The sequence below is a fragment of the Eleginops maclovinus genome, chromosome 16 (assembly GCF_036324505.1).
Source record: "Eleginops maclovinus isolate JMC-PN-2008 ecotype Puerto Natales chromosome 16, JC_Emac_rtc_rv5, whole genome shotgun sequence".
Lineage (NCBI taxonomy): Eukaryota > Metazoa > Chordata > Actinopteri > Perciformes > Eleginopidae > Eleginops > Eleginops maclovinus.
In genome coordinates this window covers 9005171-9022601 of record NC_086364.1, presented here as the reverse complement: position 1 = coordinate 9022601, position 17431 = coordinate 9005171, and the positions used below count along the sequence as shown (strand labels likewise).

Genomic DNA, 17431 nt, shown 5'->3' with positions numbered 1-17431 from the left:
GCTTTTATTAAAATTGAAGTGGCAAAAGAGAACTCAAACACAAAATAAATGGCAAGCTTCTTTATTTGGGTATGAATTAAAAACATCAAGATAGCAGTGTGTCACATTGTTTAACAGGATGTTTTGAAATAACAATTTCTCTGTATAAGTTGTTCATTACCTACCTCGCCCTCATAGCAGGCTGGTTCAGTTATTTAATAACCAGTAGGTCAAAACAGGAATTTTATACATGGTGGCAAAAACAAACTTTTTTAAAAAAGGGACCAATATCTTACAAGTGTTTAATGTTTGCTGTGCAAAAACAATGTCAATCGTTTTGTAATTAATCACTACAGACATTTAATTATATATAAAATGTTAATAGTTATAATGTAATATGTGATGTCAGAGGCCTGTAATTGATTTCTTTGCTTCTTTGAAATGTGAACTTGATGCTCACATTGACTTGGAGTTTCACCAATGGTATTGGGTATATAGTATCGACTTACTCTTCACAATCACACAAACACACACAGACACAGACACACACACACACACACACACACACACACACACACACACACACACACACACACACACACACACACACACACACACACACACACACACACACACACACACACACTTTTTCTTTGTTCCTCTCCCTGTTCTCTACCCTGCTCAGTGCTCAGAGAGAGCACTCTGCTTAATTGAATTCCCCCGCCCATTGATTATTTTAATGGTTCTCCATGCTACACAGTGGGCTTCTGCATGTCTGCACCACATCAAGATCACAGAGCTTCTAGGGATGAAAATGGAAGCCATGCATTCACCTTCTCTTTGTCTGGAGCACTGTGTGCTTGCCGTACATGGTCAAAAGTGCAATGATGGAACACTGGCTTTGCCAGTTTACTTCAGACATTGAATATTCACAATTCAATTATTTTAGCTTCCTCTACTTAAAAAAACAAAGTTTTTTCTAACTTGTACAAAGATGCAGGTTTATTCATCAGTGTCGAAATCACTGATCCACAACATTGCACCTGGTCTCTGCAAACCTGTTTGTTGACAAGATTTTCTCTGACATTTATTGAAGTACCTTGCCATTCAGAATAGCTTGTCTGTGCTTTCTCCATTCATTTAGGGTGACATTTGGATTTCCACATTTCATTAAACTGTCATCTTGCTTTTCACGCTATAATTCTTTTCTGCCTGCAATTACCTTTATACATGTGCTAGGGATCTGCAAATGTACTGTGATGAGCTGTGACCATTGGCGACAGAGTTGTTGTTATAATCCAGTTTGCAGGGCTATATGGTAAATTGGTACATGCATGCATTGTAAAGATAAAAAAGGCTACAATCTATACTTTATTGAAAGCAGTTTGAGTATTTCATTTAAAGAAATTTAAATGATTACATTTGTAATTAATATTTTACTAAAACATGTGTGATAGGTAGTTAATAACCTATATGTCTTAATTCTTTTTGCAGATAAGGATTGTTTTGTAAACTCTTTAGCTGAGGAAAAGATGTTCTCTATTCCTGCCTCCTCAGTTCTTTATTTTTCTCTGTAGATCAACACCTTGCCTACAGGTTTTCTTTTTTGTTTCACTCTTGCACACTACAACTCTGAAACCATCGTTTAAGCATCAATCCTGCCAACAACTTCCTGTTACCTACAAATGTGCACATCATACATGGCAAATATTAGGTTATACATTACATCGTCAATAGTAAAGACTATTTATATCTTTTTATTCTTAAATCCACTCAAATGATCAAAACCACAACAAACAGCAATTAGCCTTAACATACACAACCATTCAGCCTGCACCATGTTTTAAAAAGCTAGCCTTTTTTTGTTTTTTCGCTACCTGTATGCTAAAGAAGAGCAAATATGAAATTATCCATGTTGGGTAAAATAAAGAGAGTACAGAAATCAAGAAAGATATCATAGATTGTGATCACGTCTATAAAGTCCCCACGACTAATATTGTGTCCTTATGATTAGACTCCGTTCCCCTCCTCATCCTTTAATTTCCTCCTTCATAGGAGACAGAGCTGGGATACTCTACTCGGTTTGGACCTTTGGGTGATCTGGCTCCACCCTGACCAGCTGAGAGTCCTCAGTCACCTCCAACAGAGCCTCCATCTCTGGGCTGTCTACCATAACCAGCTGCCCTTCCTCCACCTCCACGTGCACCCCCAGCCCATTCTCCTCTCCCCCTGGCTCTCCTTCACCGTCGGCAGCTTCATCCATCTCTGTGTTTTGCACCACCTCCTCCATTCCTTCTCGGAACTTCTTCACATGGAAGGTGAAGGGCGGCACGCGGTACACGGTTGTCTTGGAGCGAGCGTAGACCTTGTGGTCGGGATTGAGGGACTTCTTCGCCTTCTCTTTAGAGCTCTTCATCTTTGCCCTGCGCTCCATGTTGGGGGTCATGCGGGTCCCGAGCTGGCCCATCTTCTGCTCCAGGCTGTGCTTGGTTTTCTCCATTTTGTCACGGGTTCTCTGTCTTGTTTTCTCCAGGTTCTCGCGGGTTCTCTGCCTGGTCTTCTCCATGTTCTCCTTTGTCTTTATTTTGGTTTTCTCCATTTTCTCTTTGGAAAAGGCTTTCTTTATGTTGTCCACTTGCTGCTTGGTGGTGCGTTGGAGGCGCTTGGTGCGAGACTCCTCGATGATCTCCTCAATCTCCACCTCTTCATCGGAGTTGAGATTGCCTTGAACTTCCTCCTGTCCCTCAGATATTGGCTCAAGGCCCTCCACGGCGGTGCTTTCAACCACGGTCTCTGCAGTCTTGGATTTGGTTGGCTTGGGAGGCTTCACTTTGTCCTAAGAGAGCAAAAGAGATTAGAAGAAATTAAAACTATCAAGCCGCAGAAGCATTGCATTAAAAAATCACAATGTGTATTGTGTCTCATTTTCAATTTGACATTTACTAGAATGTTATCAGGAATGGTGCTATGGTGCTATGCTAATTGTATTGTATGATCATGTAAATTATGGCACTTAATTTAATATGTCACATGAAAATAAGGCTAAGAAAGTAAATTGAATTGCTTTTGGGTAAAAAATGAATTTGAAAATACAGGAACATTATGCTTGACAAATTCAAGTGTCATTCACACATTCAGTACACACATTTCACAGCTTGTAGCTAGTGTAGACTGCCATCTAGTGGTGCCAGCCATATGCCAACATTCAAGTGCCAATTTAGCTGCAGCCAGACATTTTACACTTCAAGTCTTAATATAAGAACATAGTCTGATGTGCGCCCATGTTTACCACAGCACTGAAACAGTTATAAATCTATGTGGCTTAAGAGAAACTGCAACTTCACAGGCATACTGAAACCAAAGCCAAAAGGCTGTTCCCACTGACCGCAGGTGTATATCCTGCCTTTACATTCAGAACATAATGTCTCTTTAAATATAAGAACCTACACACTTCCATCGCTAAAATGTACTATCATTTATAGTTTTGCCTTTGCATCACTGGAATGACACTGTGCTTAGTACAGTTTCACTTTAACCATATAATGTACAGCAAAGCAGTGCAGCAGTTCACACTTGGTCAAAATATATCTCTGTTAACCCAGAAATAGGGGTCTACACTTATAGGTCCTCCTTACAGCAATACAGCTTAGTTGCACTAAAATATTTAACCTTTTGGTCGGTGTACACCTATACTTCCTTTCTAGTCTTTTACTGGCAAAACAGAGCATACAGAGTTACTACTGGGGACAGCTGTTAATCAATCAGTACTGCAGCAACCATATTTGCATGTTGTTTGGCAGGACACTGTCAGTGTGGCACTAAATGTCCACACAGGGAGAAGCAGTACTATGCTAACAATGCTAACCCCCTAACAGCTTGTCTGTGACACAGGATGGATTCGAGGACCCACCATGATCTCTGCCTTTGTACAGTAGATACAAGCAGTTGTGTTACACTGTAATGTATGAATAAAGTAAGTCACCAGGCCTTCTGACTGCAGATGCTTGCGGCATAAAATGAACAAGGGTAAGACCAGTAAGGGTTTGAGAAAGGCCAAAAAGTTAGTTTTGTATAATTGTACACATTTTTTTCAAACCATGATATTTCACACAGGACATTTTTAGAATTAAGTGTATTTTTTATGTATATTTTCAAAAAGAGAGCATGCTTCGATTAATGCCTCTCTTTATGAATTACATTTTTCATGTTATAGTAGACGTTTTAAAATCTGAATTTCAGCCTTAAACTGGAGGAAGATTTGGCCGAATGTATTCGTGATGATTTGAGAGAAAAAAGATTGTCTATTCTTTGTGGTTGTCGGCCTGCTGCAACATGCGAACTGGATCTCCTGCAGAAACACCTGAAACACATTCACAGCACAGCAGACTGATGGGGCAACACATGAGGAGGTGGCACCTAAGAGCAGGATGTAAGGGAGTGTGAAGACATACAGTATATTGAGACATGTCTTAGTTGGTCAAAAAAAAAAATCAACAAATTACTTAAGAAGGTGTGTTATATAGCTTAAGATTATTAGTAACTTATTCAGAGTTAGATTTGAATGCCGATACTAAACTTCTGACAGATAAACACCTGTCAGATCACGTGATCGCCACATCTCCCTGGGCAGTTCAAATATTGCCATATGATCCTATCATTAAATGGACATTGCGTCCTTATCTGGAGCCGTGTAGGGTGTGTCGACCCGCTCTGTATGGGTTTATTTTGGGCTGGCCTTTTCCTCTCTCTGGATTCAATCTACCATTCTCTGGCTACCGGCCACTGCGGAGTCCTCCTGACAACCCCCTCCCCTAACACACAACACCCTACTCTCTCGCACGACAACAGATCAACACAGCGCAGTGTCACCATAGCAACCACCTGCTCATGTTGTCCCTGGTGGGTGGTGAAGTTAAGCAGGATAAACAGCTGACATCTCTACAACAATACCCCAACATTAGTTTGTTACAGTAAAACTATACTAACAACTGCACCTGCTGAGCAAAGTGAGTCTGAGTGGCAATAATAACATTAATGAGAGATATCTTTAAATGCATTAGCACATAACCCCACCACAATCATTTTCCATAGATTGAGTCAGAACTTTGTAATATGACAACTTGAGATAAATAGGACAAATAGGCAAGTTCAGCAAATTCTACCAGAATTTAATTAAGATTAAATTGCACAAATAAAACACTTTCACAGCATCATTTAATACAGAAAAATAACTGAAAAGCTGACCTCATACATCCGTAGCAAAACTGGTTTGACCAGCAGGCTAAAATGTAAAACAAGGATGTTCAGATTACATTTAAAAATATAGATATAGGTGCATCTATTGTGTTATTGAAGTAAAAATGCCCTCATACTCTGTGTACAAATAAATGCCTTAAAGAGTATTCAGACGGTCAAGTGTATGCAATTCCTCAAAAAAAGAAATGCAAAAACACATTTTTCCATGAAGCCTTTCTGTGAACACTTTTCATAAGCACTTCTGAAGCTTAAACAGGAAGTGTCTGCAGCCAATGGAAAAAGCAGCACTGCTTGGCATCCTGGGAACAGCTGAGGTCATACAGCACAGGGAAACTGCAACGTGATCCAAGACCACATCAGCACCATAACTCAATAAAGCGTCTGTATGTAACGCTGAATCGAGACCATCACTGCCCAACCTACTCATGTTGTTTCATGGAAACTTCTTCTAACTTAAAATGTATGGAAAATGACACACACTATACTATATGGCAAAGGATGACTTTTATGGTCTTTAAGTCGATCTTTTTATGTTTTATGTTCTTGTTTATATTTGCACTGTGGGACAGCCAGAAACGGTATTTCAATTTTCTGTATGTATAACACATGTGGAAACTTTGACAATAAAGTGAACTTTGATCCCAGCCTGTGCAGTCAACATGTGGATGTATCCTTGGGAAATATAGCTACTTATATATATAAACCCTGAGTGTCTCCCGATGGCAAACGGTGTGTGAATGTGTATGAATGTTAGCTTCCATGAATAAGGTGTTAATGGGTGAATGGCTCAAATGCGAAGGGCTTTGAGGGGTCGTAAAGACCTGATAAAGCGCTATATAAGCACAGTCCATTTACCATTACTCCATATCAGCCAATTGATCAGTACAGCTCTACCACAGTCATTTTTAAATCATTCTTTATTAGGCCCTGAAACACTGAGGTTATTGCATTCCTAAACATTTTCTCATTTACATTCTTAAGACTTGTCTCAGGGTACTGAATCTGTGGAACTTGAGATGTCAGTTGACCCTGTTTGGGTTTCCCTGCTCGATCACAAAACAGGAGACTGGGAGCTTCAGTGAAGAGGTGAGAAGTCCATTAGTGTCTCTGCGTTACCTTCCACTCTCCTCCCACTTAGCAGTAATGGAAAAGTCGGCACTCTGTGTGTGTTTACTGACAGGTGCCCGGGGAATGGACACTGAGTGTATGTGTGCTCTCCTCAATGAGGAGGTCTGTTGCTGGTGTTACTTTCCTTTGAATGTGTCGTGGATCATAGCTCATGGAAAAGTTGGCTAGAAGAAGTGGGAATTCTCCCTGTTGGAGTGTGTGTGTGTGTGTGTGTGTGTGTGTGTGTGTGTGTGTGTGTGTGTGTGTGTGTGTGTGTGTGTGTGTGTGTGTGTGTGTGTGTGTGTGTGTGTGTGTGTGTGTGTGTGTTTGATTAGCTCAGACAAGTCAACAACTGCCTGACCCACCTCTCAGAATGAAGCATGACACACGAGATGCAATTAGAAAGAGGAAATAGGATTCTGGTAAACAACAAAGACTACAATCTATCAGGAACAAGTATGCCTATTTTAGTTCAATTAAAGATCAGACCAGAATGTTCTGTATTCTGTAATCCTGAAACTAGATCTCGAATTGAAGGTGTTCATGTAACAGCAGCAAAGCCTTTTTAGTGTCTAAACAATGTGAGCAGAATGTTCTATGTCTGACTCATAGGGGGGCTCTGCGATAATTTAACCACCGACTGTTACCATGGACGACAGAGCAAACAGTGGTTCTTAATCAGCGCAACGCAGAGACCACAGCAGCCCTGAATAAAGCTGCTCACTTTTCTCTACCCCCCCTCTCTTTCTCTATCTGCTGTTACAAGACCTACACTGTTCCTCCTAGTCCAATATACTTACTTATTAAAATGTTTTTACCCATAATTGTGTCAGCCATTAATAGAATTACTGACAAGATTAAATGGTTGCAAAGGACTATTACAAGCCAGATTGTCTGTTTAAAAATTGCAACCAAAAGGGATTTTTACATGAAAATATTTTAAAACAATGGTATGAAGAGAAAGATCTGTTAACTGCCACCTTAAATACATTGTATGTGTTAATGTTGTAATTTTAACAACAATTTAACAATTCTACATTTAGAATTATTGTATTATATTATCCTTACATTTAAATTAGAATCTGTATTTCTACCATAGCTTCCCTTTAATAAGACTATACCAATATGTAAGAGTGAGATTGTTTAGGGGAAGAATTTTAAAAGGTTAAAAAGGTTTTATAGAAAATGCATCTATTTGGAAAGTACTGAGCTTGTGACTTGATATTGGATACATATGACTTGTATTAAATTGTACTTACTGTGTGATAGTTAGTAAAGTGTGTCTTGATATAGGTTGTGAAATGCCGCTTTAAAATCATACACAAATGGTCATTTCAGGGGATGAGGTTTTCCATTAACATTCGCAATCTTGATTCCCCTCCGTGCATGCAGACATTCAGCAACGCTTATAAACACACACCCCCTCAGAAACATGAAGAAAGGCCTCTCTAGTGAGTCACAGGAGCAGCTGTCTGATCCTGTCCAGTCCCTGCAGCTGTGCACTCTGCTATCACAATGAGTGATATCCCTGACCCATGAAGGCAGAAGGCCAAACCACAGATTGACATGAAACAGAGGTGGAGCTTGGTGTGTAAGAGCCATTTCTGTAGAGGCCTGAATCACATTGCCTTGATCCCTGAAGAGTTGTTGGGGGCTAAATAAGGATGTTAATGTACCTTGGACATTTATATTGATGCCTCCCACACACGCTCTCCTAAATAAGGCTCAAACAATTCACAGAGGACTGGTCAAGCCGCCTGCTCCCTCAGGCATTTTGGACTCTTATGACAGAGGGTACGATGCAAATTCTGTCTCTTTTTCCTTTTAGAATAACACACTATGGTGCCATCTTTAAGCCTCCTGTGGCTAATGGAAATAATAAACAACCAGCCCCACTCAGTCTTTAGACAAGAGGGAGCTCTGTATTAACTTGTAGCCAACATGGCGATGTCATGTTACCGTGCACATACACAGGAAGGGAGTTCCTTGGTTTTTCTGTCACAGTGATTTGTGATTTCATACACATGGACCAGGAGGAGGGAAGCCCTTTTACACAGCTCAGCCTATCCACATGCATGACTCTGAGGCCACTGGAATCTCAGGGTTAGTTGCATGCAAAGATGGAAATGTATTCTCCATTAACGCCTCTGTGTGCACTGGCAGATACAGTCCTGGAATTTATTATATAACTATCCCTTTCTCTGTCAAGGTGCCATCCACATTGACACATTATTCAGCCAAATTAACAACTCCCTTCAAAATGTCCATTCATCTGGCTTGAAGATTGGAACTGGTTAAAGCACAGCATGAGTTGCTGCAGCTAGAATGAAGATGTTTTAATTGTTTCCATCTTTTAATTAAATAAATTGCATTTATTCACTGTTCATATTGGCACTTAACAGGATAATGTTGATCAAGTGAGGGCAATGAGAAGCTGCCAACATGAAAACCTTACTAGCTACAGGAAACTATAACAAATGAATTACATGAACCCGATTAAAGATTAATGGCCAATAACTCCTGGAAAATAACACTTGTGGGTAGATGGAAGGCAAGCACCCACAGTGCTTTGCTTTGTTCTAAAACGGGCAGTTGTTTGTGTTTTCTGAATAACACCACTGGGATGTTAAAGATGGAAGAAAATGCACAAGTTTTGAGTTCTGCACTTTTTTTTAATAACATATCATGGCAGCCGTGCTGTTTTAAAAACGTCCTTCTCTGTGAAAAAGTGCGAAGTCTACAAACAAAATGGTGCGTTTAAAGAAGATAGGAAATAAATCAGACTATAGTGCACTTTTCTCAGTTTGCGCCTGACATAATTAAAGTACACTTTCTCTATTTATATATTAATAATCCTAAACATCTATGTGCATGCAAAATCTAATCCCAAAGGAACCAACAACGTGGCACGCACTCCCTGACGGCCTATAACTCACATATCAGTGACAAGAACAGCAGCAGTGAAAAATATACCTGACTGCGGCACTTCATACTAAAGTTTTGGACATGCCACACTTTGCATTCACACGCAACATCTTACGTTACAGCAAAAAAAGATATTTCTATTCATAGTGAATGTGCAGATGCTGCTTCAACAACAACTTTTTGGATATTAAAAAATTTAAATAAAAGTTTTTAAGTGGAAATTTCCAGGGTAGATTTGTGTTTTATTTTTTTTAATGAGGGAAATATATTAAGTTGATGGCAAAAAGAACACACAAACACAGTATGGACAGAATAACTAAGGTTTCAAAAACAAGCACTTCAACCAAATAAGCAAAAACTAGATGCCAAAAATTAATCAGTTGGTTCTGCTTATTGCTAAATTCAGACTTACTCAATGAAACAAGACTCCATTGCTGGTGGTGTATTTATAATCCACAGCAGATAGCGGGTTACTTTAATACACCAACTCAGATATTTTGGCAAACTTTTTATTTTGGCTGTGGCCTTGTAGGTGAAGGGTGTGCCTACAAATCTTTGGATAAACAGCATGGAGGGTGTCATCAGCTTGCTCTGAGTTGTGATGTGGAATGAGGACACATTTCTGTTAGCCGGCCAAGACGTTGGACGATAGCTACGACTGTTCAATGGAGGGGTGACCTGATCAGTCTCCCAGCTGGTGAATCCTGTCTGCAGCTATGGGATGGGGATGTTTGGTGAGACAGGAAGGCAGCTGGGCCTGAGATCAGATCAGTGTCCTCTTGTGGAACCAAACCGCTCACAAACATCTGGACGGATTTAAAGTGAAAGGAGCGGCACACATGTCTGCACACGTGTACAGTACACACTATCTATGGGGTGTTTCAAAGCAGAATAAGCTGATAAGCAAGTACAACATATATATTGGTATCCCTAAATAACTCAACAAGGTATATACAGTACATGCTCTGGAATAGTAGTGATCATGTTTCTGCTGTACAAACTGTATATCCTCATGGCAGAGGGAAGATAATATCAGCAAATCCTCCTCCTATACTGTATCTCAATGTTGTACACTCAATCTGATAAAGCAGAACAGAGTGCAAATGTACTGTACGTATCCTGTTATAAAATTAAACCTGGAACATGTCAAATGTAGCTCTATAATGTCATACCTTGTTTTTTAACATGAAACTGAATGTTAAAACGGTCTCGTTATAGCATCAAACTTGTGTTTGAACAAGGAAATGTGTGCCGATAACTGATAAACTGAGAATTATGGCTCATTCACATGATTTGATTTAAGTTGTACTTAATGCTCAAGTTAGGTCATGACAAGATTTGGATGTTGTTAAGCAGAAAGTGAATGATTTTATGTATGCATACACTGACAATGTTTTTTAAATGCATGGGGCTGTGATGAACAAACGTAGAGTATGTGCCAGAGAAAGAGAGAGATCAGAGTGTTACAAGATCTAGATTTGGAAAATCAGGTCAAGGGAAACAGCTCTCGTTTTACGATATTGTTGGTTAAAACAAAGATGATGATAGGTAAAGATAAGCAAAGGAAGACAAACTTGACTCTAAAAGAATAGTTAGACATTTTGGGAAATGCACTTGAATGCTTTCTGGATTAGAGTTACATGAGAACGACTCTCACATCGGTGTGGAAGATATGAAGCTCCGCTCTCTTAGCTCAAACCTGTATACATTGTTTGTTTAATCCTTACAATAACAAGAGGAAAAACCACCAGCTGCTTGGTTATTTTTTTGACAGGACGCAGTTACTTCCTGGAGTTTCCTCTTGTTACCTAACAATCTCAAGATGGCAACCACGAGGTTGAGGTCAATGAAGAGATGCTGGTGGACAGACTGTGTCACTTTGGACAGAGACAGGCAAACAGTTTCCACATTTCCAGTCTTTGTGCCAACAAGCTAAAAGGTTGATGGATGTAGCCTCATATTTAGCACACAGGCACGATAGTGGTGAACAAATGAAAATGTTAAACTTAACCAAATTTAAATAACTGTCTTTAAATTCTGGCTGGTATTAGTTTATGTTTTTCTTTTTGCTAGTAGTAAACACTTTTAATGTGAATGTGTTGGTCATGTACTCCATATCCTTGCAGCCTGCCAGATATCTTTCCACAAGCCTGAGGAAGAGGAGGGCCGCAGGAAAAAGGGACACAGAGGAGACACTGAAGAGAAGAACATAGTACACAAATGCTGGAGCAACTACTGAATGAGATGTGCCCTTGGTTCTGGATTACATGTCTAGAGTTGGAGTAGGAGGGGGCTAAATTGATAGTGAGAGAGAAACTGAGAAGGAGGGAGCAGAACAAGTGGGTATCTTGGCAGAGGCAGAGAGATGCCAACGGAATGAATCACAACACCAACTTAGTGCTTTTTGGTGTGGTCAGTTTCTGTTGCTTACAAGGGGTTCACTAAGTGATTCATAGCAGCCCCCTCTCAAATACTTGGAATTAATTGGCCAAAGAAAAACTTGACTGGATTATTTTGCCTTGGGAAATTAGAACAGAGATGTCACATAGTCGGGGAAACATTAAAGGCTATTAAAATAAGTGGGGCTGGGGCTGATGGCAAGACTTTTTGGCTGCGATCCGATCTCCGTTGGGTTGGTCTGGAATAAGTAGACTGTAACTGAGAAGACTTACAGCTTCATGATAGAGCTGATCACATGGCTATCACTGTCTTTGAGCTGCAGCCAAACACACCCTCATTCCAGACGCACATCAGTTCTGTCTGACACTCTAATGGACATACACTATTGCATTACATAAACCGGATTAATCCGCATAATTAAATAGTGGGCATTTTGAAACACACAATCCTGATGGGCTGAGTCACAGTATCTAAAAAAAGCAAACATGTCCTCCTGTCAAACAAACAAAAACGAGCCTCACATAGGTAATTTTACCACATGTAAACATGTGCTTTTTGTTTAGTTGTGATGAAATCAAAGGGGTTAGTACATCAATATCAGGTATTCCGCAAAACAGCAAGTTGGAAAAACCCTTTGGCCGCAGACTCTGGTGATGCCACCTAATTCAACATTATTTGATGCCACAAAATCAAAACTGAAGATGATCCCAAAACGTGTATGCAAACTATAATATTTAGTGTGTGTTAAAGTAAATTATGTTATAAGGGCAGTGGTGGCGAAGTCTAGAGGGACTTGGCTTGGGGTCCCTGAAATTGGTATTGAGAACAGTGTAATTCCCTTGTATTGGTATCTACATATCAGGTGTTGTGACGTCCCTTATCACCACAAGGATAGCATCTTGGTTTTTTCTACCCATACAGCAGAGAAGGAGTTTGTGATTTTCGAAAGATGTTAATTATTTGAACTGGAGGCTTATGACTTTAGCTGTTTGAAAAGAGAATAAAAACATTCTTATTGATTTAATATGAGTTGCTAAAGAAACAGTTGCACTTTTAACGGGACCTTTACAATCATTATTTAACAACCATCATGAGGCTTCATTGAGAAAGACACAATACTATCTCTAAAAAGCTTGGGTCTTATTAGATTAGGTTAATTTCCGGACAGCTGTTGATGTTAGAAAAAACCCCAACACTAAATTAGACTTGTGAGGCTGAACTAATCAAGTGAATTAACTGGTGGTATGAGACAACGGGAAACAAAGCAATACACTATTTTAAAACGGAAAGACAATTGGTCTATAAGAGACAGCAATACTGTCAGAGCAGAGAGACGCAAGGTGTGTGTGTGTGTGTGTGTGTGTGTGTGTGTGTGTGTGTGTGTGTGTGTGTGTGTGTGTGTGTGTGTGTGTGTGTGTGTGTGTGTGTGTGTGTGTGTGTGTGTGTGTGTGTGTGTGTGTGAGAAAGCACGCTGCATTGATTCGTTGACCATTTGTGAGCCGCGGAGCTTTGATGACAGGCTTGGGTGCCGTGTGCAGCAGGAAGACCCTCAGCTGCTGCAAGGTCACTTCTAGTTATGGTTCGTTATTTTAAAACTGCAGAAAGATGCCCCCTAATGAGGAAGCAAATGTGTATAGATCCTGTTCAGACATGGCATTAACATGTGTCCTGTGTAAACCAGTCATGAGAGGGTAGCTCTACGTCTGTCAGTTCACACCTGGCCTCAGAATACATCTCGAGTGAGCAGTTGTGATCACCCGGATCTCATTTCACAAGTCTAAATGCATTTAAACACGTATATCAGGAGTTGAGTTTTCATTAAAAAAAATTACAACCGTTGGGAACTGCATGAACGTGACAAGAGCTATTGGCAATGTTGCATTCACTTCGCTCTCTTATCATTCACCTTCTTGTTTGCGGGCCCATAACCTGCACTCAGTGAAGCACGGCAGCAGAGGATATAAATATTGTTCTAAAGTTCAGAGTAACAACCAGGCCCAGGATATATTTGTACACAGTGTAAAAATGGGGTCATTTTTGGCTCAGACCACATTCAGAGGTGGTCCGAGCGATCAGAATTTCAATGCGTCCTCAGTGCATTTTCACTGCATTCACACCTGTACTTAGAGTTGTCCACTTGTGATGGGATCGCATATATTAATACCGGGGCCTTACACTTCAAATTGTAAGCCATACAAATGGAAAACTATCTTGCATAAAATGAATATATATTTTAGTTTGTTTGCAATGAGGATGTTCTTTGCTTACCCCAGTTACACCATCAATTAAGAATCACTTAAAAGTAAATAGATAGACCAAGATCAAATTAAAATGTATTATGTGAGATGTATTGGTGAAATGTTACCAAGTACTGTTAATGCAGTCAACTACTGATGTACTGAATTATTATACATTACCATACAAGCTACCAAGCAGTATATAAAGTACATGCAAGAAGATAAACTTGATGCATAAATGATTGTAATCCAAGAATACGATATATTCAGAATATATACCTTCACTTTGGGTACTTCCAGAATATTTTTTTAAGGAATTAATCTGAGCATTTTTGAACAGTACTTTTACTTTAGTTTAAGATAGTTGTTCCACCACAGCTGATATGCAATGCACATTTGGTTGATATGTCTTCGTCACCACACCCTGCTGTTGCCGGGGGATCCTGCGTGCAACCATCATTGCAGGTTTAATTATAAAGCATCACTGTCAAAGTCTTTCCAGGCTAAAAATCCTGAAGTATGTGGCTATTCTCAGAGTGCAGAGACAGACTGACAGGAGAGAATATAACAGCACCTGAAGTCAAAGCTAAATTTACTGAGTAAAAAGACGGATCATAAACAGCAAAGGTAACGCTCTGAAAATGTTTCACTTGTCTTATCAAATTCTAGCCTCTCTTGACATTGACACTGAAAGTGAAAGGCAATATTGGTGAGGAATGGTCACATACACACGCACACATAATTGATATTACATTACTTGTGAGGACAGTGCACTAGCTTTCTGACTGCCAGGGACGTTTACCAGAACATCCACCTTAACCTCCTCATGCCTAACCTTAACCCTGACCCTGATCTCATCCTTACACATTAACACACAAACAGTAACGCAGCAAAGTGTTGAAAGTTGACTGAGAGCCAGTGTTGATTTACAGTGCTGCCAATTCCTGACCGGTATATGTTTGTTAATTAAACGGGACACGGTGCAGCCATCTTCTGGCAAAAATAGATCAGATTGTCGAAGCTGAAAACAGCTACTGCAACATGGAAGCAACAGCTCATACAACCGCTTTCAAACATAACTGTGACCAGTATAGACGTCGATAGTAGCACTTTACATAACACTGACAGGAAATTAATTTGAATGATTTGTGCCTGCTGAAGCACAATCAAAGCTTAGTCTAAAATGAAAACAGAAAAAAGGCTTAACATTACAAAGTGGTGCACACATCTGCAGCTCGGCTCATGCTAATTGCTGTACATTAAAATGTCTAACTGGCATACCGTTAAAAAAGAGCTTGCCATATAGACAGTATCTCAAACCGCGGGGGCACCTGCTTTGCAGAGTAATGTATTAAAGACTAGTGTCTATGATTGGATTTCTGCTGCATGCCAATAGTGTAACCTACTCCCATAGTGGACATCCCAGGAAGGGGAGCTGAAACGGTTTGCCTGCTAGTAGTAACTCTCAGATTTAGTGTTGCTAATGATTTTAAAGGAAATCTTCTTCTTTTCCAGCTTCCAAAGGGTTCAAGGTTATGATGTTTTGTGCACAAGTTAACTACTTCAGAGATTTTCAGACATTTGACATCTCCATGTGCTTTTAAAAAGAAAGGAGTTGCTCACAGCAGTCAGTCCCACACGTCAATCTTATTTCCAACCAATTTGTCTTTTTAACATCTTCATGGTCCAAACTGTTTGAGAAATGCTCCAGAGCCTAATACTCTTACATGTGTTCTCAGGTATTAAAGTGCAGGTTTGTTCGTGATTGATTGCGTGAATACTAGAGGGTCCCACTTCTGAGAAATCTTAATAATATAAACTACATCTTCATCTTACATGGCCATGATCTGCCAACTATCTGCTCTCTTGAGCCCTCCGAGCTGGGGCGTTGGTTCTGTCTCAAGTAGCCCTCCATGCCAGTGTTTATAGGCCTTTTTATTTACACTGCTAGTCTTTATATAGTTTCATTTGGTAATCATGAAGTCCTTGAGTGGGATAGGTCACGATGTGCAATGTTTTTTCCATGAAAGCTAGTAGTATTTCCCCTCATAGTTGATTAGGATACCGCCTCTCACTGACCGTGAATACAAACCTTGTAACAGTTTCTAAATAGTACTTGCAGTACTGTAGTCTGTTTTCTTTTCTTAAACACGGCAGTCTCATTGAAGTTTAAGGGAAAAGTGATTCAGACATGTATGTCATGGAAACCAAAGAGGCACTGTACTGAGAAACTACAGGATATTTCCACTAACACGGGTCAATTCAAGCAACAGTGTGACTTTGACTCTCTCCGGTGAGATGATGTTAAAAGGTTGCTCTGATGTTTTGATCACTTTTCAGGGGCATTTCACACTCCCCTCTCAACTTTCCTTTGCTGCATTGGGAATGCAACACACACCCTTAACATGTACTGTGAGTGTAACTTTAACAGCCAGCATTACCAGAACATTCTCAAAGAAAGATGGTTTGCTATTAATCCACCAAGCAATGGAAATAGTAAGAGATCAAGCTCACACACTGCAGCACTCAGTATTCACCTGGTAGATGAGCACTTTGAAGTTGCGTCTCTTGAGAAGCTCGGTCTCGTTGCTCTCCAGCTTCTTGATCTGGCCCGCCTGCTTCTCCAGGTTGTTTCTCACTGTCTTGACGTTGACGCTGACCTTGCGTACCTTATCCAGCATTTTGTTGACAGTGTGGGTTGTGCCGACATGGTTCTTGGACAACTTGGCCAGCTCCCCTTGGATGGTTGACACTGATTTCTCCATTGCCCCCTGCCGGGCCTCCAGCCCATTCTGGGTCTGCTGGATCTGATCTACTACGCCGATAATCTTGTCGAGCAGAGACAGGACCATGACACCATTCATCTGTGCTTCAGTCTGGCCTCCAGGTACGGGGGCCAGTTCCAGTTCAACCTCCTCAGAAGCATCATCATCCTCATCATCCTCATCATCATCATCATCATCGTCTACAGCCGGCTCTGTGGCGGCGCTCACCAGAGCTACCTCGTCGTCGTCATCATAAGGCTCTTCTGTGTGCTCCTTCTTGACACCTGTATCCGCCATGGCTGTCGACTCCAAATGCAAACCGCCTGCACACTGGCTACAGATAAAAATAAGCTACTGAAACACAACCTGCAGGAGCCACACTACACACAACTCAAGTCCCTTATCCTTTCTTCTTCTTTTTTTAAGAAAACGTTTTCAAACACTTGCCTCTTCTTATGCTTTAACTTTCTCTTCACCCTCTGTCTCTGTGTCTCTCTGCCTCTGTTCTGGGATGCCAGCCAGCCAAGGGGAGTTGGGCCTCTCACAGCTGAGGCATGTGTGCCCTGACTCAAATGCCTCTGCTCCCTGTGAAACCACCCAGTCAAAGTTTTCCCTTCTTACACCCGCCCCCAGCTCCCCCTGCTGCCATGGGCTCCACCCAATCTGTCCCCAAGCACATGGCAGCCTTTCTGTACCAGACTCCAATAAAATGTAGACTGTCAATCAGTTCAGACCACTGAATCATTAAAATATGAAGTTCAA

General features: G+C 40.6%; 1 protein-coding gene across 1 annotated transcript; it reads right to left on the bottom strand.

The window, feature by feature from the left end:
* Positions 1-45: 45 nt before the first annotated feature.
* Positions 46-17240, bottom strand: cavin1a (caveolae associated protein 1a). Its single transcript, XM_063904787.1, has 2 exons — positions 16442-17240; positions 46-2815 (listed from the first exon to the last, which is right to left on the bottom strand). Exons 1-2 carry the CDS (start codon positions 16964-16966, stop codon positions 2054-2056), a joined length of 1287 nt encoding a protein of 428 aa, XP_063760857.1. The 5' UTR covers positions 16967-17240; the 3' UTR covers positions 46-2053.
* Positions 17241-17431: the final 191 nt, after the last annotated feature.